Raw genomic sequence first — 25,871 nt, 5'->3', positions numbered from 1 at the left:
TAGATGCTGAGAAAGCTTTTGATAGAGTAGAATGGCCTTACTTATTTAATGTGCTTGAAATGTTTAATTTTAGCTCGAAATTTATGTCCTGGATCAAACTGTTATATCATTCTCCTGTGGCCTCGGTCCGTACTAACTCTCTAAGCTCACCTTTTTTCCCTCTTTTTCGAGGCACTCGACAAGGTTGTCCTCTTAGTCCTTTATTATTTGATATTGCATTAGAACCTCTTGCAATTGCCATTCGAGAATCTCCAAATATTACTGGGATAACTCGGGGCTTAAAGTCCCATAAAATATCACTCTATGCTGATGACTTACTTTTATATATTTCTAATCCTCAAAAATCCATCCCTGCTGTTTTAGAGTTATTAGCACAATTTAGTCTCTTTTCAGGTTATAAATTAAATCTTAGTAAGAGTGAACTTTTCCCAATTAATAAACAACTTCCCTTATATCATAACTTTCCATTTAAATTGATTAATAATTATTTTTCATATCTTGGGATTAAAATTACTTGTAAATACAAAGATTTATTTAAAATTAACTTTTTACCCTTAATTGACCATATTACTCAACTTTCATCTAAATGGTTTCCTTTATATTTAACTTTGATTGGTCGTATTAATGCAGTTAAGATGTTTTTTTTGCCAAAATTTCTATATATATTTCAGGCATTACCAATCTTTGTTCCAAAATACTTTTTTTGATAAAGTTCACTCAAAAATTTCTTCATTTATTTGGCCAAATAAAAACCCGAGACTGGGTAAAATACATTTACAGAAAGCTAAGAGAGATGGAGGTTTAGCATTACCCAACTTTAGATTTTATTATTAGGCAATTAATATTCGACATATGAAGTTTTGGTTACTTGACCAGGATATACTATCCATTCCTAAATGGGTAGCATTGGAATTACAATCTGTTCAGGGCTATACACTTGGCTCTATTTTAGGTTCCTCTCTTCCTTTTGATTTGAAACGCCTCAAACAGGTATCTAACCCGATAGTTAAATATACCTTACATATTTGGTTTCAATTCAGAAAATTTTTTGATCTTAACCAATTTGGGCTAGCGATTCCTATTTTAGGTAACATATTTTTTCCTCCCTCTTTTACGGATCGTGCTTTTCAAATTTGGAAGATTAAGGGTATTTTTGGATTTATTTTTAGATGGTTCCCTTATGTCTTTTGAACAATTATCTAATAAATATAATTTATCAAGAATACATTTTTTTAGATATCTGCAAGTTAGAAATTTCCTAAGTACGATACTTTCTTCTTTTCCAGTGCTTCCTCCTACATACATTTTAGATACTATAATTAACCTTAATCCATGTCAGAAAGGTGCATCGGCTATGATTTATAATATTATTATGAAACTTAGGAAAGCTCCATTTGATAAGATTAGGGTAGATTGGGAACAGGAATTGGGGTCTATCATTTCCGTGGATGACTGGGGGCAGATTTTACAATTAGTCAATACTTCCTCTATTTGTGCTAAACATTCCCTAATTCAATTTAAAGTTGCTCATAGAGCACATATGTCCAAAAATAAATTAGCTCGCTTTTATTCTTATATTAATCCTTTTTGTGATAGATGTCCGGGGCAGATAGCCTCTTTAACTCATATGATTTGGTCTTGTCCTACTCTGGAAACTTTTTGGAGAGATATTTTTAATATTATCTCCAAGGTATTGAATATAGATATCTCTCCTCACCCTATTACTGCTATCTTTGGACTACCTAAAATTTCCAGTAATCTTTCTCCTTCAGCCCGTAGAATGATTGCATTTCTTACTTTAATGGCGAAAAGATGTATCTTACAACATTGGAAAGAGCTTAATGCTCCAACTACCTTTGTTTGGTTTTCTCAGACGATATTATGCTTGAATTTGGAGAAAATTAGAAGCAATCTTTATGATTCCTCACTTAAATTTGAACAGACCTGGAGATCTTTTATTCAATATTTTCATTTAATGTAATTTTTTTTCTCCTCTTTTTTTGCTCCATATTTATATACCCTTCTTGTTTTTTTTACTGTTTTTAATGGAGGTCGGGATTGAGGACGTGATTTTAAGTTTAACTCTGTTTAGTTTCAAGTTAGCCCATTTGCTTTGCTTTGCTTTTAGTTAGTTGCACAGTGGTTTTTTTTGGGGTTTTTTTTTCCTTTTCTCTGTTGGTATATATATATAAAAATTAGTATACTATTATGTTACCTTAGTATGTAATGTTTAAATTACATTGTATCTTTTTTTTTGTATTAATATCTCCTGTAATTTTATTATATTCTAACAGTGTATTAGTGCCTTTATGGCTTACCTTTTTGTATACTTATTCAATAAAAAGATTTAAAAAGAATTTAAACTTAAAAAGGGGATAAGATTCCACCTTTGTATATCTGCTTTTATCTCTGAAATTAATGTTGAAAGATCTTTTGGCAGGGTTATTCCTAAATATTTTAATGATTTAACTTCCCACTTAAGATCGTATGTATCCTGCAGTTTTTTGGATGCTGTATAATTTAAGAACAAAACCTGCATTTTCTTTACATTAATTTTATAACCTGATATTTTCCCGAACTCATCCAGCAGTGTAAACAATCCTATAAATGATTTTTCTGGTTCACTCAAATAGACTAAAACGTCGTTTGCGAATAGTGCCACCTTCTGTTCAATCCCTGCCACCTTGATACCTTTTACAATTTCGTTCTGTCTTATTAATTGGGCAAGAGGTTCAATGTATAGTGCCAAAAGGAGAGGAGAAATTGGGCATCCCTGTCTAGTTCCTCTCTCTAAAATACGAGTCAGAGAGGTCCCCATTTATCTTAATTCGAGCTGTAGGGCTGTCATATAAAGTTTGGATTACTTTAATAAACTTTTCTTGAAAGCTGAATCTTCCTAACACTCTGTATAGGAATACCCAACTAACTGAATCAAAAGCTTTCTCAGCGTCTAACCCCCTACCAGTGTCTCTGTCCCGTTCTTAATAACCTGTTCTAGTATGTGTAAAATTCTCCTTATGTTGTCCTGAGTTTGTCTTTGCTGAATGAATCCAGTCTGGTCTAAGTGGATGAGGCCAGGTAGAAGCTTTACCAGTCTACAAGCTAATATAAATGTAAATAATTTGTAGTCCAAATTAAGAACACTGATTGGCTGGTAATTACCACATTCTAGTTTATCTTTACCCTCTTTAGGAATAACTGAGATAATCGCCTTTCTCCAGGAAGGTGGGATTTCTCCTCTCTGTAAGATCTAATTAAAGGTGTTAAGTAATAATGGAACTAACTGTGATTTCAGCGATTTGTACCACTCTGAGGTAAACCCATCAGAGCCTGGAGACTTTCCACCCTTTAATCTAGAGATGGCCGCATTCAGTTCTTTGGCAGTTACTAGTTCTAATAGGCATTCATTTTGTAAATCTGTGAGCTTGGGTCGATCTAAAGAATTCAGGAAAGTGTCTATATAGGGCTCATTGGAGGCCCAGGGTTGAGAGTACAGCTCTCGATAATATGTTTCAAAACTCTCTTGAATTTTCCCTATTGTATTCTCCACAAGCTTTGTTTTTGGATTCTTTATTTTATGAATTGTATTGTCTGCTTGTTGTTTACGTAATTTATATGCTAATAATCTAGCTGATCTTCCTCCTGCTTCCTAATTCTTTTGTCTCGGGTAAAGAAAGTTTCTTTGAGTTTCCAATGTGTATATATCATCAATTTCACTTTGCACTTTCTTAATTTCCTTTTTTAAATTAGAACTAATTTTGTTGCTGTCTACAACTTGAAGTTGTTTTAATTTTCCTTGAAGGTCTGCTAATTTTTGTGCATTGATGTTTTTCATGTGAGTAGTAATGGAAACAATTTTCCCTCTCAGTACAGCTTTCAATGTATCCCATAAGATCACTAGTGATGTTTCTCCTGTGTCATTATGGTCTTAAGTATTCTTTGATTTCTCCCCTTAATTTCTTAATTTTTATTGAGTATATGTGAATTTAATCATGTTTGCTGTTGTGCGCTGGGGCAGCAGGCTGAGGGTAGCAGACACCAACAGAATCAACAAACTCATTCGTAAGGCCAGTGATGTTGTGGGGATGGAACTGGACTCTCTGACGCTGGTGTCTGAAAAGAGGATGCTGTCTAAGTTGCATGCCATCTTGGTCAATGTCTCCCATCCACTACATAATGTACTGGGTAGGCACAGGAGTACATTCAGCCAGAGACTCATTCCACTGAGATGCAACACAGAGCGTCTTAGGAAGTCATTCCTGCCTATGGCCATCAAACTTTACAACTCCTCCCTTGGAGGGTCAGACACCCTGAGCCAAAACGCTGGTCCTGGATTTATTTCCTGGCATAACTTACATATTACTATTTAACTACTTATGGTTTAATTACTATTTAATTATTTATAGTGCAACTGTAACAAAAACCAATTTCCCCCGGGATCAATGAAGTATGACTATAGTGTTTTCCTCATTTTCCTTTCCAGAATTAGAGACATAGAGACTGGACTATGGTCCGACAGATCAATTGTTGCAATATTACACTCTTTTATCCTGAATCTATCTATGTTAAATATTAAAAAAATAGTCTATCCTTGAATAAACTGAATGAGGGAAAGAATAATGTGTATACTATTTACTAGTGGGGTGTAATTCCCTCCACACATCAATAATTCCCAGCTCCTCCATCAATGAATTCACTTTCCTAGTCAAAGATTTATTCTGAATAACTGTTCTTGAAGAATCTAATGCAGGGTTTAACCCAATATTAAAATCCCCTCTGCAGGTTACTAACCCTTGAGAGATGTGTCTATAGAATAACCATTCACAACCTGGTGGAGCATAAACATTCAACAATGTTATTTCAGTACCTTCTATTCTTCCTGTAATTTTTACAAATCGTCCATCCTTGTCTTTAGCCGCTGAAATATGTTCATAATTAAGAGCATGATATTAAAGTAACTACTCCTCTTTTGTGGCCCAGTTTATATTATGAATAAATACATGCTTAAAGCCTATTCTTTTTAATTTTGCATGTTTGTATTGGCTCATGTGCGTTTCCTGAAGGAAAGTTATTTGTGCCCTCTCTTTTTTCATTTAGACATAATCTTATTTTTCTTAATTGGATTCAAAACCCCATTTACAGTATAGGAAATTATTTTTATCGGTTCAATTTGCATTTTTCTCTAATAGAAAAAAAAGCACTCTCCTTTTCTAAACCAACAGTAAGCAATCCCTTAACAGTAAACCAGAACATAAAACCAAACCCTAGGCATTTTTGAACATAGAATATTTGAAAATTTTTCCGACTTCCAACAGTGAGGCCTGAGCACTGACCCACCTCAGTTCAGGGGGATAAGCCCTATCTCCAGTCTGTGTTAGAGGGCCCTCCGCATTGTGAACAGTCATAGAGAATTCTCTCCTTATGTCTCGACCATATTGCTCTCATTCAAGTTATTCCATCTAGATTATTTTCAATTACCAGTTTCCATTTTACCTTTAAGTACGATTTACTCTTTTCAGAGATTTCTCAATTATTCTGCACTCTCCGTACATTCGCGTCTGAATACTTGCAGCTTTTCCTTGTAGCTCGACACTCTGGATTGAGCGGAGCGTCCTCGCCCCACTGACTGCCGTGTTCACCGCCGAATCTTTTCCAGTAGCGACTCCGGTTGGGTGATAACTTTTACGGGTAGTCCCCGAACTGCCAGATCCAACGTTACCTCTTCCACTGTAGTGTAGGTTTTTGTCCCTTCGTCATAAAAGACTCTTACCCGAGCTGGATACAAGGTCTGAAATCTGATGTTGTTTTCCTTCAGAACCCTCCGTGTTTCCCCGTATTCCTTCTGTCTGGCAAGGATCCGCGGTGCGTAATCGTGGTCTAAACTGATTTTACAGTTGTTCCACATATATCCTTTCTTTTGCCATGCCAGTTTAAGCACTTCTTCCTTCGTTCTGTAACTGAGAAATCTGACTAAAATCGATCTGGGCCAGGCATCTGCCGAGGGTTGTGGTGCCAACGCGCGGAGGGCCCTTTCTATCTGTAGGTCTTTTGCGTCCAGTATTTCAAGGTTCTTTCTAAGCAGCTTCTCCACAAAGGGAATCACCAATCCAGGTTTACCTTCAGCTGCTTCGGGAACTCCATAGATCCTCACATTTTCCCTTCTTGGGCTATTAGCTTCCACTGGAGCTGCTCTTGTAGCTTCAGCATTTCTCCTGTCACTTCCTCTCTGTTTTGCAGCCTCTCCTCAGTCCCTACAATCCTCACTTCGGCTACATCTAACCTCAGATTAGTTCTTCCTATTTCTCCTTTTATATCTTCCAGCTGTTTGTTGATACCTTGTTGGAAATCACGAATCTCTCTAAGAATCAAAGTCAGATTCACCGATTCTTCCACATTATCTCCGTCCTGGCTAGCCATGGGGGAGCTAGTCCCCTGGTCTTGCTGTGTCTTTTTATATTTATCAGCCTTCTGAGCAGACTTTTTATTCTTGTACTTAGACTCCATCCTTGTCCCTTTTATTGACATAGTTATGCAATACTAAATATTTGTCTAATTTCGACTTTGGGGCAGTTTATGTTCTTTTTTGTCGAGAGACCTTTTCCTACGCTGCCATTCTCTTGGTGACCTGGAAGTCCTCCCCTTGATTGAGACTAATTAATTGAATGGACTTGAATCCCCACAAATCTTGGACACGTTTTCAAGGTGCTTGCATACATCCCTCCTGGCACATCTGACCCAGACTGTTTTGCTTTTTATGCATAAAAAATGCATATTAATTTGCTTCAGCATTAAGCCACATCTGCACCAGGTGCGTTGAGCTGCAGCTCCTTAGGGACCATGTTAGGGAACTGGAGAATCAGCTCGGTGACCTTCGTCTGGTCAGGGAAAATTGAGGAGGTGATAGAGAGGAGCTATAGGCAAGTAGTCACACTGGGACTTGGGAGGCAGATAAGTGGGTAACAGTCAGGAGAGGGAATGGCAAGAGTCAGATACTATAGAGTACCCCTGTAGCTGTCCCCCTTAACAATAAGTACTCCTATTTGAGTACTGTTGTGGGGGACCACCTGCCCGGGGGAAGCAACAGTGGCCGTGCCTCTGGCACAGAGTCTGATGCTGTGACTCAGAAGGGTAGGGAAAGGAAGAAGGCAGCAGTAATAAGGGACTATATAGTTAGGAAGTCAGACAGGAGATTCTGTGGACGGAGGAAAGAAACACAGATGGTAGTTTGCCTCCCAGGTTCCAGAGTCTGGGATGTTTCTGATCGCATCCACTATATCCTGAGGTCATGGTACATATTGGTATCAACGACATAGGTAGGAAAAGGGAGGAGGTCCTGAAAACAGGCCACAGGGAGTTAGGAAGGAAGTTGAGAAACAGGACCTCAAAGGTAGTAATCTCGGGATTACTGCCTGTGCCATGCAACAGTGAGTATAGGAATAGAGTGAGGTGTAGGATAAATGCGTGGCTGAGGGATTGGAGCAGGGGGCAGGGATTCAGATTTCTGGATCATTGGGACCTCTTTTGGGACAAGCGTGACCTGTACAAAAAGTACGGGTTGCACTTGGATCCCAGGGGGACCAATATCCTGGCAGGGAGGATTGCTAAGGCTATAGGGGAGAGTTTAAATTCGAACTGCTGGGGGTGGGAAACGAACTGGTGAGACGGAGGATGAGGCAGTTGGCTCACAAATTGAGAAAGCTTGGAGACAGTGCGAGAGGAAAGATAGGCAGGTTGATAGAGAAGGGATACGCTCAGACCGATGGTTTGAGATGTGTCTATTTTAATGCAAGCAGCAGATGAGCTCGGAGTGTGGATCAGTACTTGGAGCCATGATGTTGTGGCCATTACAGAGACTTGGATGGCTCGGGGACAGGAATGATTGCTTAGAGTGCCGAGCTTTAGATGTCTCAGAAAGGACAGGGGGGAGACAAAAGAGGTGGGGGCGTGGCACTGTTGATCAGAGATAGTGTCACAGCTGCAGAAAAGGAGGAAGTCATGGAAGGATTGTCTACTGAGTCTCTGTGGGTGGAAGTTAGAAACAGGAAGGGGTTAATAACTCTACTGGATGTCTTTTATAGACCACCCAATAGTAACAGGGACATTGAGGAGCAGATAGGAAGACAGATTCTAGAAAGGTGTAATAATGACAGGGTTATCGTTGCAGGAGATTTTAATTTCCCAAATTTTGATTGGCATCTTCCCAGAGCAAGGTGTTCAGATGGGGTTGAGTTTGTTTGGTGTGTTTAGGAAGGTTTCTTGACATAATATGTCGATAAGCCTACAAGAGGAGAGGCTGTATTTGATCTGGTATTAGGAAAAGAACCTGGTCAGGTGTCAGGTCTCTCAGTGGGAGAGCACTTTGGAGATGGTGATCACAATTCTATCTCCTTTACCATAGCATTGGAGAGGGATAGGAAGAGACAAGTTAGGAAAGCATTTAATTGGAGTAAGGGGAAATATGAGACCATCAGGATGGAACTTGGAAGCATAAATTGGGAACAGATGTTCTCAGGGAAATGTACGGCAGAAATGTGACAAATATTCAGGGGATAGGTACATTCTGCAAATGTTCTGCATAGGTACAGGAAATGAGACAGGAAAAGGATGGTTGGATACAGGAACTGTGGTATACAAAGGCTTTTGAAAATCTAGTCAAGAAAAAAAGAAAATCTTATGAAAGGTTCAAAAAAACTAGGTAATGATAGAGATCTATAAGATTATAAGGCTAGCAGGAAGGAGCTTAAGAATGAAATTAGGAGAGCCAGAAGGGGCCATGAGAAGACCTTGGCAAGCAGGATTAAAGAAAACCTCAAGACATTCTACAAGTATGTGAAGATCAAGAGGATAAGACATGAGAGAATAGGATCAAACGTGTGACAGTAGAAAAGTGTGTATGGAACCGGAAGAGATAGCAGAGTTACTTAATGAACACATTGTTTCAGTATTCACTACGGAAGAGGACCTTGATGATTGTAGGGATGACTTACAGCAGATTGAAAAGCTTGAGCATATAGACATTAAGAAAGAGGATGAGCAAGAGCTTTTGGAAAGCATCAAGTTGGATAAGTCTCCAGGACTGGATGAGATGTACCCCAGGCTACTGTGGGAGGCAAGGGAAGAGATTGCTGAGCATCTGGCAATGAACTTTGCATCATCAATGGGGACAGGAGAGGTTCCGGAGAATTGGAGGGTTGCGGATGTTGTTCCTTTATTCAAGAAAGGGAGGCAAGATAGCCCAGGAAATTATAGACCAGTGAATCTTACTTCAGTGGTTGGTAAGTTGATGGAAAAGATCCTGAGAGGCAGGATTTATGAACATTTGGAGAGGCATAATATGATTAGGAATAGTCAACGTGGCTTTGTCAAAGGCAGGTCATGCCTTACAAGCTTGATTGAATTTTTTGAGGATGTGACTAAACACATTGATGAAGGTAGAGCAGTAGATGTAGTGTATATGGATTTCAGCAAGGCATTTGATAAGGTACCCCATGCAAGGCTTATTGAAAAAGTAAGGAGGCATGGGATCCAAGGGGGCCTTGGTTTGTGGATCCAGAACTGGCTTGCCCACAGAAGACAAAGAATGGTTGTAGACAGGTCATATTCTGAATGGAGGTCAGTGACCAGTGGTGTGCCTTGTTCTGGAACCCCTTCTCTTCGTAATTTTTATAAATCACATTGATGAGCAAGTGGAGGGATGGGTTTGTAAATTTGCAGATGACACAAAGGTTGTGGGTGTTGTGGATAGTGTGGAGGGCTGTCAGAGGTTACAGCGGGACATTGAAGGGATGCAAAACTAGGCTGAGAAGTGGCAGATGGAGTTCAACCCAGATAAGTGTGAGGTGGTTCATTTTGGTAGGTCAAATATGATGGCAAAATATAGTATTAATGGTAAGACTCTTGGCAGTGTGGAGGATCAGAGGGATCTTGGGGTCGGAGTCTATAGGACACTCAAAGCTGCTACGCAGATTGACTCTGTGGTTAGGAAGGCATATGGTGCATTGGCCTTCATCCACCGTGGGTTTGAGTTTAAGAGCCGAGAGGTAATGTTACCGCTATATAGGACCCTTGTCAGACCTCACTTGGAGTACTGTGCTCAGTTCTGGTCACTTCACTATAGGAAAGATGTGGGAACTATAGAAAGGGTGCAAAGGAGATTTACAAGGATGTTGCCTGGATTGGGGAGCACATCTTTTGAGAATAGGTTGAGTGAACTCGGCCTTTTCTCCTTGGACCAACGAAGGATAAGAGGTGACCTGATAGAGGTGTATAAGATGATGTGAGGCATTGATCGTGTGGATAGTCAGAGGCTTTTTCCCAGGGCTGAAATGGCTAACAGGAGAGGGCACAGTTTTAAGCTGATGTCAGTGTTAAGTTTTTTTACGCAGAGAGTGGTGAGTGCGTGGAGTGGGCTGCCAGCGGCGGTGGTGGAGGCGGATACGATAGGGTATTTTAAAAGACTCCTGGATAGGTACATGGAGCTTAGAAAAATAGAGGGCTGTGGTAATTTCTAAAGTAAGTACATGTTCGGCACAGCATTGTGAGTCGAAGGGCCTGTATTGTGCTGTAGGTTTTCTTGTGTTTCTAAGCCTCCATCCTACTCCTGTGTGGGTAAAACCTTCACTTGGCTTCAAGACGGACCTTTGATCATGAATCTCAAGTGCTACATTGAACTGTTCTAAAGATCCAGCCCACTGTGGAAGATCTGCTGTTTTAATACCTCTTTTCTTTCCCCAGGGACCGTGCTGGCAAATTAGTGTTGTCACCAAAACAGGAAGCATTGTTTTCCAGGTGGGTCCGTCCAGATGACCTCTGCAACAACCCCACAATGATCTACACTATTTCTAGTTTCAGTATAAAACAGGTCAGTCTTTTAAGGTCAGCTTTGTCTGCTTGATTTTAATGCCAAAATTTAAGTTAAAGTTCATTATTGGCCATTAATGAGGCACAGTTCTGATAGAGCAATCCTAGCAAGGTAGGAAATTTTCTCCTCCTAAGTCATTATACAGTGCCCTGTAAAAGTATTCAAAATTGTAAAATATGTAAAACTAAAAATTCAAAAACTGAAATGTCAGCATTCAGAAATATTCATCCTCCTTTGCTTGGTACTTGGTTGAGCCAGCTCTCACAGCTAATACAGCCAGTAGTCTTTTTTGGGTAAGTCTGTTTTAGCTTTGCACAACTTGATGGAGCAAGAATTGCCTATTCCTCCTGGAAAAATTGCTCAAGCTGTGCTAGGTTAGTTGGGGAGTGGCAGTGGACAGCAATCTTGAGGTCTTGCTTGAGATGTTTTATTCGGGTTTAAGGTCAGGACTCTGACTAAGCCACACAAGGACATTAATTTTCTTCACTTGAAGCAACTCCATGGTTGCTCTGGCAGTGTTCTTTCAGTTGTCCTACTGAAAGTCCCATTTTTCTCTGCAGTTTAAGCTTTCTGGCAAAGCCTAGCAGATTTTTATCCAGATTTCTGGATTTAGTACCGTTCATCTTCCCATCAATCCTGGCCAGGTTTCCAGTCCCTGCTGCTGAAAAGCATCCCCACAGCAGGATGCTCCCTCCACCGTACTTGGCAGTAGGGATGTTGCTACCTGGCTGATGCGCAGTATTAGATTTACACCACATGTACCTCTTAGTGTTGAGCCGGCCGGTAGTGTAGTGGCATTAGCACCAGACTTTCAGGCGAGAAGTCCCAGGAGCGGCTCCTTGCACGCTTTCCATCCGTGCTGGGTTGCGTGTTAAGCTGGCAACTCGGCCTCCTTAAAAACACACACACACACACATACACACACACACACATATACACACACACACACACACACACACACACACACACACACACACACACACACAGACAAAATGCTAAAGAAACAGCAAGATTGCTGCCCAGTGGGCCACAAGGTGTGCAGTGGAATAAATGTAATAACCACTGAGTGTTGAGACCAGAATGTTCCACTTTAGGCTCATCTGAATACAAGATCTTCTTCCACATCCTTACAGTATCTCCTCAATGACACTTTACAAAATCTTTACTGACAAGGATATGTATTTTTTTTAGCCAGGGCTTCTACCTTGCCACTCTTCCATACTTTTGTGCAAAAGCCTTGGAGATTGTGGAGCCATGAACTTCATCTCCAGTAACAGCCATTGACTTCTGTAGCTCACTCAAAGTGACTGTTGGCATCACAGTTGCCTATCGTAACAGTGCCATTCTTCTCTGGCAACTAAATTTGAGAAGGGGAGTGTGGCCTGACTTTGGCTGTGTTGCTGTGATTTCATATTTTTCCACTTTTTTATGATGGACTGCACTGAGCTCCGAGTTATGTTGAGTGCCTTTGAGATGGTCTTGTACCCGTCCCAGATTTGTGCTTCTTTACTATCATTTCTCTGATGTCTTGCATGCTCTTTTGCCTTCATTTTGGTTTGGTCTGTTGAAAGTCAACCATACTATTGTACCTTACAGATAGTTAAAAGTTAAAGTCTATCCCGAGCCTTGTGGCCCATCAGGCTGGTGCTTATGCCGGTTTCTGTGGTGTGAAGCGACAGAGAGTATGAGACTCTCTCTCTTTCTCCCCCCCCCGCCCCGGATAGGACACCAGTCTATCGCAAGGTTAACCCCTGCATTTTGCCGGTACCGATTTTCAGCTGGGTGGACTGGAGCAGTGTGTGGTTAAGTGCCTTGCTCAAAGACACAACACGCTGCCTTGGCCGAGACTCGAACCCATGACCTTCAGATCGTGAGCCCAACACCCTAACCACTTGGCCACACGCCACACAACCTTACAGATAGAGGGGGTATTTATTTTAATGAATTAATTGAAAACAGGTGATGCTCCAATTTTCTACATCAAATTGGGTGGGTTGGTAAAATAAGATAAAGATTGCACCTGAGGGAAGGTAGTGTCATAATTACAAAGGGGATGAATAATTTTTGTCAGCCTCGCTATTTTGATTTCTAATTTTTAGTAAATTGTTGACAGGTTTTTTGGATTTTTTATTTTAATTTGAAATGATGCAAAAATCCTACTTCAATATATTTCAAAGTTGCTGGTGAACACAGCAGGCCAGGCAGCATCTCTAGGAAGAGGTACAGTCGACGTTTCAGGCCGAAACCCTTCGTCAGGACTAACTGAAGGAAGAGCTAGTAAGAGATTTGAAAGTGGGAGGGGGAGGGGGAGATCCAAAATGATAGGAGAAGACAGGAGGGGGAGGGATGGAGCCAAGAGCTGGACAGGTGATTGGCAAAAGGGATATGAGAGGATCATGGGACAGGAAGTCCAGGGAGAAGGAAAAGGGGGAGGCGGGGAACCCAGAGGATGGGCAAGGGGTATAACAGAATTCCTTGTGTTTGCATTCAATATATTTTACATTTAGAGAATGAGAGTAAATTATGAAGATAGTTGTGGGGACAGAATACTTTGGCATGGAACTGTAACATTTTAAAACAGTTTGATAATCTTTATTCTGATAAAGGTGTTAAGTAATATGGAATCAAGGGCAAAAATATTGCTGAATATTTAATTCAAAAGCAGGACGATAGAGGGACAAATTGACTTAAGTACAGCAAAGCTAAATCTTTTTAAAATTTACCAATATCACATTTTTAACTTGTTGTATTTCACATAAGGTTATGTTGAGCATAGACTGTTCCTCTGGTTTATAACTTTAATGCTAGTTTTTCAATAAAAAATTCCAAAGTCCACAAATAACAGCATTGACTGGCTGCCCTCTGCTGCACGGGTTTGGGAAAGCATCTAACATGAAGGAAGTGGTATGTATTTCTGTTCGATCACAGCAGCATCTCTTTTGGTACTTACCACTCTAAAAGTTATTTCAAATGCTTCGTTTTCCAGACTGTGGTATCGGACTGCTCCTTTGTGGCCTCTCTAGCTATTGGTGCTGCATACGAAAGACGTTACAATAAAAAATTAATCACAAGGTTTAGTATGTTCATTTTAAACTTGTACAGATCTCTGGTAATTTGGCATGTGTTGTAATCCTCTTTGCTACTAGGTATCGTGTGTTATATGTTACTGTTATTGTTGAGCACCTTGCCTTTTGAAATGGCTTAAAATTGTATATATTGTAGTGCATATTATTATATTGCAGAATGCAATTTGCTGTTTATGGGGATGTGGGGTCAACTTTTTTAAGGGCAGTTATTTATATGAAGCTTGGAGGCACAATAATGTAGCAGTAAATGGTTCTGTATGGAATTATAGTGTGGCTCTGTACCAGCCGTCCAGTATTTTCCTGATTCCTAACTTAAGCAGTGGGATGTAATGAAAATCCTAAACAGATATTTGTAGATGTGTTGGAGGATGGTTGGCAGGAATGACTCCAATTTGCTCCCCAAATCCTGCTAAATTGCAAAGTGGCATTAGCAGATGCTTTGTTAACAGTTAGTACTATTTCCTCTGGGCTAGTATTTTAAGTGGTCTAAAAAGGGCAAGGAAAAAGATGATGGGGAGTTGAACATTTGCTACCATGATCATACCCGTTCACTACAATTTTTGTTTTCTCATTATCTTTTGCAGCATTATTTATCCTCAGAACAGGAAAGGAGAGCCAGAGTATAATCCTTGTGGAAAATACATGGTAAAGCTTCACATCAATGGTGTGGCTAGAAAGGTAAGTCGGTTTATAAGTTTAGTCACTAATGTAAGGTCATTGTTTTATCACAGCAGCATCTCTTTTGGTACTTACCACTTTTATTTTACTTACCACTTACCACTGTTTTATCTCCTATTTTTGATAGTTTTCTTCCCATACTTCTTCATATTTAGAAGACTCTACTTGGTTTACTTAAGAATTTCATTCAAATATGTTTTACATAAACCAGGGCTCAAGGTCAAATAACCTGTAAAACAGTTCAAAATCCAAAGTAAATTTGTTATCAAAATGCATATGTTTCACCATATGCAACCCTGAGATTCTTTTTCTGGCAGGCGTACTCAGTAAACCCATAATAGAATAATAACCATAATAGTATCAATAAAAAAACTGCACCAACTGGGCAAAGACAACAAACTCTGCAAATACAAAAAGGAAAAAAATAATAATAATAAATATCAAGAACATGAGATGAAGTGTCCTTGAAAGTGAGTCCACAGGTTGTGGGAATGTTTCAGTGATGGGGCAAGTGACATTGAATGAAGTTATACACTCTGGTTCAAGGGCCTGATGGTCGAGTGGTAATAACTGTTCCTGAACCGGTGGTGTGAGTCCTAAGATTCCCTGGATATCTTCTTCCTGATGGCAGCAACGAGAAGGAAGCATGGCCTGGGTGGTGGGGGTCCCTGATGATGGATGCTGCTTTTCTGCAACAGCGCACCATGTAGACGTGCTCAATAGTGGGGAGGACTTTACCCATGATGGACTGGGATGTATCCAGTACTTTTTGTGGGATTTTCTGTTCAAGGGAATTGGTGTTTCCATACCAGGCTGTGATGCAACCAGTCAATATATTCTTAATTACACATCTATAGAAGTTTGTCAACATTTTAGATGTCATGCCAAATATTCACAAACTTGAGGAAGTAGAGGTACTGCCTTGCTTTATTTGTAATTGTACATACATGCTGGGCCTAGAATAGGTCATCTGACAGGATAACACCAAGGAATTTAAACTTGCTGATGCTCTGCACCTCTGATCCTCTGATGAGGACTGGCTGGTGGACCTCTGGTTTCCTTCTCCTGAAGTCAAAGAGCAGCTCCTTGGTCTTGCTGACATTGAGTAAGAGGTTGTAGTGGCACCACTCAGCCAGATTTTCAGTCTCCCTCCTATATGCTGAGTCATCACGCAATATTATAAAGTATATCTGTTCCATTGCATTATTTCTATTCCCACCTCACTCCAAAATGTTCTAAGGCAGGGGTGGCCAACCTTTTACATTCCATGCGTTAATTTCTTCACTGACGAGTTCAGGTGCGCCATACAACTCTTGTACCCCCGTTCAATTCTTATAAAAATATGTTAATAACCTGAACTCGTGCGTGGAAAAATTGATGCATGGAATGTAAAATGTTGGCCAGCCCTCTTCTAAGGTGTTGACTAAAGCCAATAAACTCAACACAGATCAGGTAGTTTAACTGTGATCAAAGTCAAAAAGAAAACTGCCAATGTGGGAAATCTGAAACACAGATTTCAGAAAAACTCGGCGGATTAGACAGGATCTGTGACCTTTCTTTATCTCTGTGGCTTAATAATTCTCCAAGTCACTGGACAGAGGGCATTCTTATACAGTGGCACACAGTGCATATGTAGGAGTAGAAGACACTAGATAAGTTCTAAGTAAAGTTTATAGTTGTGTACTGAACTTACAGCTCACCAAAAATATAAAGGAAAGTTTGTTTGTGATCAAATTGAACAAATGGCAGTTACCGAACAAGATTCATAATGAAAAGAATCCTTGTGTTATAAGTATTGTATGACCCAAAATCAGACCATTGAACAGTTCAGCACAGAACAGGCCCTTCACGCCAAATTAAACTGCATATCCGCCTGTACGTAGTCCATTCCCTGCCCTGTTCAAGTGGCTATTTAAATGCTTCTTAACCGTTGCAATCATTTTTATTTCCACCACCTCCCCTAGCAGCCCATTCTAAGCACCTACTACTCTTTGATAGATAGATAGATATACTCATTGATCCCAAGGGAAACTGGGTTTCATTACAGCCGCATCAACCAAGAATAGAGCATAAATATAGCAATACAAAAACCACAAACAATCAAACAACAAAATGCAAACTTTGCCAGATGGAAAATAAGTCCAGGACCAGTCTATTGGCTCAGGGTGTCTGACCCTCCACGAGAGGAGCTGCAAGTTCGATGGCCACAGGCAGGAATGACCTCCTGTGCCGCCCAGTGTTGTATCTCGGTGGAATATGGCCGAAGTCCAAAAGTAAAAAGTTCAATATCCGGTCTACAAACACGTGCCTCGATCGTAATATGACCCGGATTGCACCATCTGTTGTTAACCAGAACAGTAAACACCCAACTCCTTTACGCTTACCACTCTCAGTGCACTTCCGGTCAGCCCGAACAATCTGGAAGCCGTCCATGGAAAAGTTTTGATCGAGTATGTCCTCGTGCAGCCCCGTTCCAATGAAACACATTTGTGTAATCGCCTTTAAAGTTTCTGCCTATCAGCTTAAAACTATTGGGATATGACATTTCTATTCACTTATAACAGACAACAGAGGTCTCAATACCAATTCTAGTGATATGCCATTGCTCACAAACCTGCAGTCAGAATAACACCCTTTCACCACAATCCTGTGACTTCGATGGCCAAGAAAATTTTATATCCGACTTACTAATTCACCATGGATCCCACTTTCAGAACAGGCTTATCATGAGGGACCTTGTCGAATGCTTTGCTAAAATCCATGTAACAGTTTCTATTGCCTTACCATCATCAATATCTTTGTCACCGTCTCAAAAAAAAACTCAACCAACCATATATGACCTTCCCCACACAAATCTATGCTGTCTAATAAATCTGTTTTTCCAAATGTGAGTAGATTCCTTTTCCAAAGAATCTTCTCCAGTAGATTGCCTACCACTGTTTTAAGGCTCCCCAGCTTATAATTTCATTATTTGTCCCTGTTGCCCTCCCTAAACAATGGAATAACATTGGCTTGTCTTCAGTCCCCTAGGACCTCACCAGTGGGTAAAGAGGATGCAAAGATCTCTGTCAAGACCCAGCAATATCCTTTCTTTCCTCTTTCAATAAACTGGGGTAAATCCCATCAGTCCCTGGGGACTTATCCTTAATGTCCTTCAAGCCACCTTCTTGACAGCAACATGCCCAAGCATATCTGCATACCCTTCCCTCTCTGATCTTGCTGTACTTCATGTCCTTCTCCTTGCTCAGTACCAATCCAAAGTACTTGTTTAATATCATATCTAAAGTTCAAGTTTAATTATCATTCAACCATACATAAATATAGCCAAATGAAACAGTGTTACATAAAAAAATATAGAAAACCTGTTCTTTCAGGGCCAGGGCACAAAACACAGTACCACCAGTCATACACGTCTCAAGGCACATATAAGACAGCAAGTAACCATACAGTCTCACTAAAAAATATATAACCCACGTCCTTAAGTGATGTGCCCTGTAAATTGATGGTATATGGGTGTTATCGGCAAGAACAAGCATTTCTCAGCAGTCCACAGTCAAACATACACATGCACTCACCCTGGCTTGTCCCCACCGAGTGAACACTAGATGGCAGCACTGGCGGGAGTGGGCCAGCCCCCAACCCAGCATGGACGCCATGCCACACCGCCTCTGGCTTCCCCTCTCCTGGACTGCTGCAACATGCAAACCCGTGGTTTGAGGCCTAGTCCTTGCTACAAACGAGGCCACGCAGCTCCCCTACTGTCTATGTTGCTAGTAAACAAGGGAAAGAGACTTGCAGCATTTTACATTACTAATGTCCAGCAGGATCTTGTGATCACAGTAGAAACATCCAAGATAGTTACTCACTGTTCGACTGCACAAAGTCCAGCTCCTCCACAAACAAGCACCTCATTGATGGGGTAGACCTGCCATGCTAGAAGTTCTTTACATCCAGCCTTGTCTTGTGATCACGAAAAAAATATATTTAAAGAAGACCTGTGGTTGGATGCTGAGAAGCCACTGCATCCAAAATCCAAACGCACCGCCATCTTACTGGAAGATCTCCGGCTCCAGCCATTAGTTCCCTCCTTTGTTCGTGACTGTTCCTATCCTCTGTCTGGTTATCCATTTGTTTTTAACGCGTGGATAAAGTGCATTGGGAGTTTCCTTAATCCTACTCACTAGCAGAATTTCATGGCTGCCTTTTTAGCCACCCTGATTCCACATTGAAGTTCTTTCCCGTTTCCGTATTCCTCCAGGGCACCGTTTCAGCTTCCAAACTTACTTACTTAAGCTCCTCACCCCTCGTGGGCCATAGGCTGCCAACAGCAGCTTGCCTGCTTTTTGCTTAAGTTTATACTCATCTCTGATTATCTTGTTTCTGTGTTGCTCTGCCTTCTGAGCTATCGCCACTTTCCATCATCCACCTGCAACTAAAGTTTGTTGGGAAAAAAGAGCCCTGGCTATTCTGATTTCAACCTGGAGAAGAGACTTTTGATAATGAGTTCCAGTTAAAATAATAATGCTGAATGTTACACTTTCAACAGAGAAACAAGCCATCTATTCCCCTCTCACAGCCTCTTCTAGCCCTTCAGCACACATTCTTTCTATCCTTTCTACTTACATTTTTTCTCTTAGTTTATGTTGTTCACGTCGATTATTCCTTATCAAGGTGGTTTCCATTTCTGACACCTCAATAGATACAAAAGTGTCTCCTGGATTGTTTATTTGATTTATTGGTGATCATCTTGTATTTTTAACTTTCTAGTTGTGGATTTCCCAAAAGTGGATAAATTTATCTTTTTTATTTAAGCTCCAGCATTACTTCTTGGTGCACCTCTTAAAAGAAATTCGGTCTTTTCTTATAGTTTACTCTCTTGCATGTGATTCTTTACAGTCTGGTTTTGCTTTTGTGTAATTGTGTTTGTGCAAAGAGAAAACATTTCTTTTGTTTCCCTTCAGTCCATTATAGGACGTAGCCATGTAGTCTTGTAGTACAATTTGGTTTAACCAAGTTAAACAGATAGTTTATGTTTTTGTTATTGATAACTAACTGATTGGTAGGAGAGCTGTGAATCTACAGTAGATTCAATTACCATATAGTAACATTGAATTTAAAATGGTGTGGCTGCCTTTGATTAAGTCAGTAATTGTGTAACTGAATCAATTATTTAATAATTAAATATCCCAGATGTGGGTACTTCCATTCAACTCTATGTTTAGTGACGAGTGTTATAGTTGGTGCCAAATGGTGTTCCTAGAGACAATTAGCAGTTTGATGAAGAAGATGTCTATCTCTTGATCTATTGATTTGCGATACAAGAAAATGATAATTCATATATCTTCTGTACCTTGTGTCCTTAAACAGAGCTGTTTTTATTTGTCATTATTTCTCATTTTTCTCAGTTAGGGTAGATGAGCTGAGAGGGCAGAGGGTGCTTCTGTCTTTGGCTGCCTGTACATTTCTTCCACCCATGTATGACTAATGCATAACCCGATGGCTATACCTGCCAGCTTATAACTTTCGCAGGATCATGGGAATCAAGTCTCTTGCTCATGATCATTGCACCTCCGAGTTATTTAATGGCTGGTGGTTACATTTATCTGTTTGCAACCACTGCATGACCTGCTGTTTGTTGACATGTGTTCTAAATCATTGACCTGCAACCTGGTGGTTTCATTTTCCCAAATGTGCTTCGAAAACAGGTAATCATTGATGACTACTTGCCAGTGGATCATAATGGTGAGCTGCTTTGTTCTTATTCCAACAACAAAAATGAACTTTGGATCTCATTGATAGAAAAGGCCTATATGAAGGTTATGGGAGGATATGATTTCCCAGGTTCCAACTCTGTAAGTATTAATTGTGAATAATATCTTAATTTTATTCTCCCCCATTACATGATGAGGAAATAAAAACATTGTTTATTCATAAACTGGTGTAAAATTTCTAATCCTAATTGACAGAATAATTATAAAATAAAATTTCTGACTTTCTCAATCTGCATTTTTTTCATGTGAAATACTATTATTTTGCTTTTTCAATTATTAATTTTCACATCCATGGGATATAATTCACACTTTAGCCAGTCTTTTTTTCCCAGGGAAGAAATAGCTAATATTTGAGGGCATAATTTTAAGATGATTTGAGGAAAGTATGGGGGGGGGGTGATGCCAGAGGGTGTATTTTACACAGAGAGTGGTAGGTGCATGGAACACCCTGCCAGGGGTGCTGGTAGAGGCAGCATTAAGGACATCTGAGAAATTTTTAGTTGGGCACATGGATGATAGAAAAATGGAGAGCTATGCAGGAGGGAAGGGTTAGATTGATCTTGGAGTAGGTTAAAAGATCAGCTTAACATCATGGGCTGAAAGGTCCTGTATTGTTCTGTAATGTAGGAAACACAACTTCATAAGAGTGGCTGAAATTTTCAGTTAATGCTGTGACCAGTTTTTGGGTTTTTCCAATTAAAGGTACTTGGATTGAGAATTCATTTAAAGCATTGCCTATATATTGTATAGTGGTGATGGTGATTCCCTTCCAGGAATGTTCTGTGAAATTTGGGACCTCTTTTATGTTCCCATTCATAAAGAAGTACTGAAGTGATCTCACTCTTATGTTAATTTTCAGATGTGAAATAATTAGATAAAAGCACAGATGTGCTTTGATTGTGTGACCTAATCAATGTATTGGGTTTTAAAACTTTGAAGTTTACTGTTTGTCTCACAATTGAATATGCGACATGATATACATAATTAAGTGTTTTCTCAACACTATAGAACATTGATCTTCACGCCTTGACTGGCTGGATACCAGAGCGAATAGCAATGCATTCAGACAATCAGAAGTTCGACTACGAGGGCACTTTCAAAATGCTTTATCAAAGGTAAATGTAAACCATTTTTGATGCACCAGTAAGTGACTTAAATGGCTTTATTCAACAGTTTAAGAGCATTGCATTTGTTCAATATCCACATCTATTAGGTTTCACAAGGGAGATGTTCTAATTACCACAGCAACTGGTATAATGAGTGAGGAAGAAGGAGAACGTTGGGGTCTGGTACCTACACACGCGTATGCTGTCCTTGACATCCGGCAGTACAAGGTAACAATGTATGTGGGATAGAAGGGGCAGCCCGTTACGATGTACAATTGGATCCTAAATGCAAACTACCCATGTTAATGACTAGTCTTTAATAAGACTGCTTAGTATTTCTACTGTACATATTTCGGTTCCAGGCATATTCTATATTACATTTTCACAAGATGACCTGATGGTAACATCAAGGATCAACTTTATTTACTGTAAACGTATATTTGCATGTATTAGGAGTTTGTGGAGGTGGGTTAGCAGTACGTGCAATAAAAAACAACAACATTCAACAACTTTTAACCTACTCTAAAGTTAGAAGTACCAATCTGGAATAAAATGTGCATAAAAACAGCAAGTGTTTTACAGTGCAGTGACTGAGGTAACAGATGTGGGGGGTGGAGGGGAAGATAGTTGACTAGATTAACTCCCTAGGGGAAGAAAATTTTAAGATGGCATGAAGTATTTGTTTTAATAGTCCTGTAGTGCTTTCCAGATGGGAGCTTTTGGAAAAGACAGTTTGCTGAACGGGTAGTGTCTGCAGTAATTCTTTTTCCTGCCTGTTGCTTTGTCCTGGGCATACAACAATGATGGTAGACTGCAGCCAATGTCCTTTTCTGTTGTCCTGACAGTTCAGTGTAGATTTTGTGTACAGTGAACGGATGCTGTACCAAACCAGACAGTAATGGCTGATGTGAGGATGCTGTCCATGATGGCAGAGTAGAATTGCACCAGTGTGTTTCCGGGGAGGATGGAATTTTACCAACTGCCGCAAGAAGTACATCTCCTGCTGAGCCTTTATGTTAATGACGGAGATCAGATTCGGAATCAGGTTTATTATCACCGGCATGTGACATGAAATTTGTTAATTTAGCAGCAGCAGTTCAATGCAATACATAATCTAGCAGAGAGAGAAAAAAATAATAATAGATAAATAAAATAAAACATAATAAATAAACAAGTAAATCAATTAGTATGTTGAATAGATTTAAAAGATCTGGTTCTCCCACAGGAGATCCTCCGTCTCCACAGTTTCGTGAGCATTCAGATGTTCTTGTGATTGCAACAGGATACTAGCTTGTTTACTTCCTGGTGGTACTTGGATTTTTCATGTCTGGTGATTTGTTGAATTAGTCGAACAATGAAAACCTACACAATGCTGAATATGCTGGAAGTTATTTCCTTCCAGATTAACTGTCCCAAGTGAAAACACAACGGGTAATCTTGAACTCGTACTGTATGTTTCCTACTATCTTGCAGGGTCTTAAAATAATTCAGCTTAAAAATCCATGGAGCCATTTGAGATGGAAAGGACGGTATAGTGACAAAGATGAGAAGAGCTGGACTCCAGCCCTTCAGAAGTACTTGAATTTTGATCCGAAAACAGCGCAGAAAATTGATAATGGTAAGTTTTATTGATATGAGGGGGAGGATGCTTTTCAAAGTGTATTTTCCCCTTCCACAACCAAGGCAGCAGCTTTATCACACCATTGGATACCATGGTAGTGCAGCGGTCAGCACGATGCTGTTACAGCTCGAAACGTTCCAGAGTTCAGAGCTCAATACTGGTGCCGTTCTCTAAGGAGTCTCTGTACGTCTTCCCCTGGAACGCTTGGGTTTTCCCCAGGGGCTCCGCTTTCCTCCAAAGACAGACCGGCTAAATTAGCTGGTCATTGAAAATTGTCCAGTGATTAGGATAGGGTTTATCAGGGTTGTGGGACGTCTGGCTTGAAGGGCCGGAAGGGCCTACTCCATGCTGTATCACTAAATAAAATAAATAAATCTAAATAAATTGTTCTTTTGGGCTCTTTATATCTTAAAGTTTGTCAGTTTCATCTTGCAGTGTCTGGAAGTTAAATATTTCCAAAGAGGTGAATGGATTTGTGGGGGGGGCCAGTGGTGCTGAGGGAAGAAATGCATGACCTAAAGTACCAAATCCAGTTTGTTGCCAATTAACTTAAGTAGATGAGACCTCAGAATAGTATTGATCACAGACACCCAGTTTTTCTCACTCTCTATTGCCAGGGCACACTTTACTTCCTTGAACTTTGAGCAGATGTTCTTCCCTATTGATACTCTTATCTATAAAGAAATGAAGCAATGCTGTTTTCCAGCAAAGCATTGGAAGTTGATACAGTTTTAGGATCAGAATCAGGTTTAACATCACTGGCATATGTCATGAAATTTGTTGTTATGTGGCAGCAATACATTGCAAAAGGAGATTTTAAATGCCTTTGGGAATTGAGGTTGATGGCCAATTCTTTGTCACTCGTGCTGATTTTGTGAACTTTTCCATACTACAGGGATTTTCTGGATTAGCTGGGAGGACCTTTGTCGGCATTATGATGTAATTTATTTGAGCTGGAATCCTGGACTTTTCAAAGAGTCAACTTGCATTCACAGGTTAGTTCACTCTCTCCAGTGCTTGATTTCCTTTGTCTCTGAGAGCAGTGTGCTTTCAACGGCAAATGGTACATTTGCAGAAGACTTGAATTAGGAGCAGCAATCTTCAAGCCTGTTTTGCCATTTAATAAAATCACAGCTGATCTGATTGTAATGACTCTACATTCCAGCCTATTAATTATAACCTTCCATCTATGTACCTGTCAATAATCTATCTACCTCTGCTTTAGAAATACCCATACACCCTGCCCTTTGATGAACAGACTTCGAAAAACCCATGACCTGCTCTGAAGGTATCTCATCTCATCTCTGTAGTAAATGGGCAAGGTTTCTGTTAAACAATGACCCCTTGTACTACATTTTCCCACAAGAGGAAATGACCTTTCCATATGAATGGTTTCAATCATCTTATCTTACGCTTCAAAACTCCAGCAGGTGCTATTTTTTAAATAATGTATGTACTTCTTGCGAAATATATATTTATTGCACTTTAGGTGGTCGTTAGAGATCCTGTCGTTCATTTTAAAACACATCTAGAAATTCTTCTAGCAACCTAAATTCTTGTTCCACTTAATGGTCATTTCGCCCCATTTGCTTGATTTGATGATTTTGCAGTTTGCTCATTTTAATGGTGATCCTGCGAAAGTAACTTATTAAAGTCCTGTGAGGTATGTCTTGATATTTTAATCACCAGTCATCTGACAGGATGGTTAAGGTTTATTTTGAGTGATGAACCAGTTGGAGCTTTGGCTGTTACACTGTCTGTTCATTATGTTAATACTGTATCATTGATTCTACTGGCACTTTAATAAGTAACTTTTTTTAATAGCCCATCCTTTTTTAAGGTATATTTTTAAGATCTCTTGCTACATTAGCATCAAATTTTACTGCCTTGTTAATTTTGGGATTTTAAAGAATTTCTACTTGTATCAGTTTTTTGTGTTTTAAAAATTGCCTTGATTCTTGGTCTGCTTTCTTTCTCTGTCAGTGCTGGCATGTTCTTTGCACCCAGGCTCCACCCTCAGACCTTAACTAAATCTCTCTGAATTCCCCCAATCCCACCCCACCAGACCACACCATCCTTGCTTCCAAATCCCTAACCTGGATCCTAATTCTGCTCTCGTCTCTTTCTTTTCTTCTTTCTTCGTGACCATAGCCCCTCCCTTCAGGTTGCAGCTTTGTCCTGATGGGCCTCCTGTCGTCCAGCCCAAGCACAGCCAACCCTCACGCCGCTAAGCAGCCACCTAGATTCTCCTCCTCCACTCATGACTGACACCCACTTCAAAAAAAAAACTTGTGCAGGACGTGAAAGTTGACGAGGTGTTCTGAAATGTTATTTTCTACAAACACAAGGAAGTCTGTAGATGCTGGAAATCCAAAGCAACAAACAGAAAAACACTGGAGGAACTTAGCAGGTCAGGATGCTGCCTGACCTGCTGAGTTCCCCCAGTATTTTATGTGTACTTATTTTCCGCAGATAATTTAATTTGTAAGATTTTTGGCATTGATAATAAGCTTTAATGAATGAGCCATTCTTCTCCTCCCGTGCAGTACCTGGGATGCAAAGCAAGGCCCCGTGAAAGATGTGTACAGCCTGGCTAACAACCCTCAGTACAAGCTGGAAGTACAGTGTCCACAAGGTGGTGCTGTTGTTTGGGTTTTATTGACCAGACACATCACTGACAAGGTAGGCTGTTGAAAAGTAATCAAGGCATTGGATTTGCTGCCCTTGGGAAGAAATTTTAATGAGTGC

At 40.1% G+C, this 25,871-nt stretch overlaps 1 protein-coding gene across 3 annotated transcripts in view; it reads left to right on the top strand.

Moving 5' to 3' along the window:
• Positions 1–25,871, top strand: part of capn7 (calpain 7) — a 77,784-nt gene that overhangs the window by 34,188 nt on the left and 17,725 nt on the right. For 2 of the 3 annotated variants that reach the window (XM_063069787.1, XM_063069786.1), the window contains exons 7-15: positions 10,735–10,861; positions 13,848–13,933; positions 14,532–14,625; positions 20,331–20,477; positions 21,405–21,511; positions 21,610–21,730; positions 22,976–23,120; positions 24,019–24,118; positions 25,670–25,805. In XM_063069787.1, the coding sequence (XP_062925857.1) occupies positions 10,735–10,861; positions 13,848–13,933; positions 14,532–14,625; positions 20,331–20,477; positions 21,405–21,511; positions 21,610–21,730; positions 22,976–23,120; positions 24,019–24,118; positions 25,670–25,805 (1,063 nt within the window). The remainder of the gene's footprint in view (positions 1–10,734; positions 10,862–13,847; positions 13,934–14,531; positions 14,626–20,330; positions 20,478–21,404; positions 21,512–21,609; positions 21,731–22,975; positions 23,121–24,018; positions 24,119–25,669; positions 25,806–25,871) is intronic. The other variant, XM_063069788.1, reaches the window with a different exon arrangement.

Source organism: Mobula hypostoma, chromosome 17 (assembly GCF_963921235.1).
Source record: "Mobula hypostoma chromosome 17, sMobHyp1.1, whole genome shotgun sequence".
Lineage (NCBI taxonomy): Eukaryota > Metazoa > Chordata > Chondrichthyes > Myliobatiformes > Myliobatidae > Mobula > Mobula hypostoma.
Note: the sequence above shows the minus strand (reverse complement) of the source record. Positions and strands in the feature narration are given on the sequence as shown.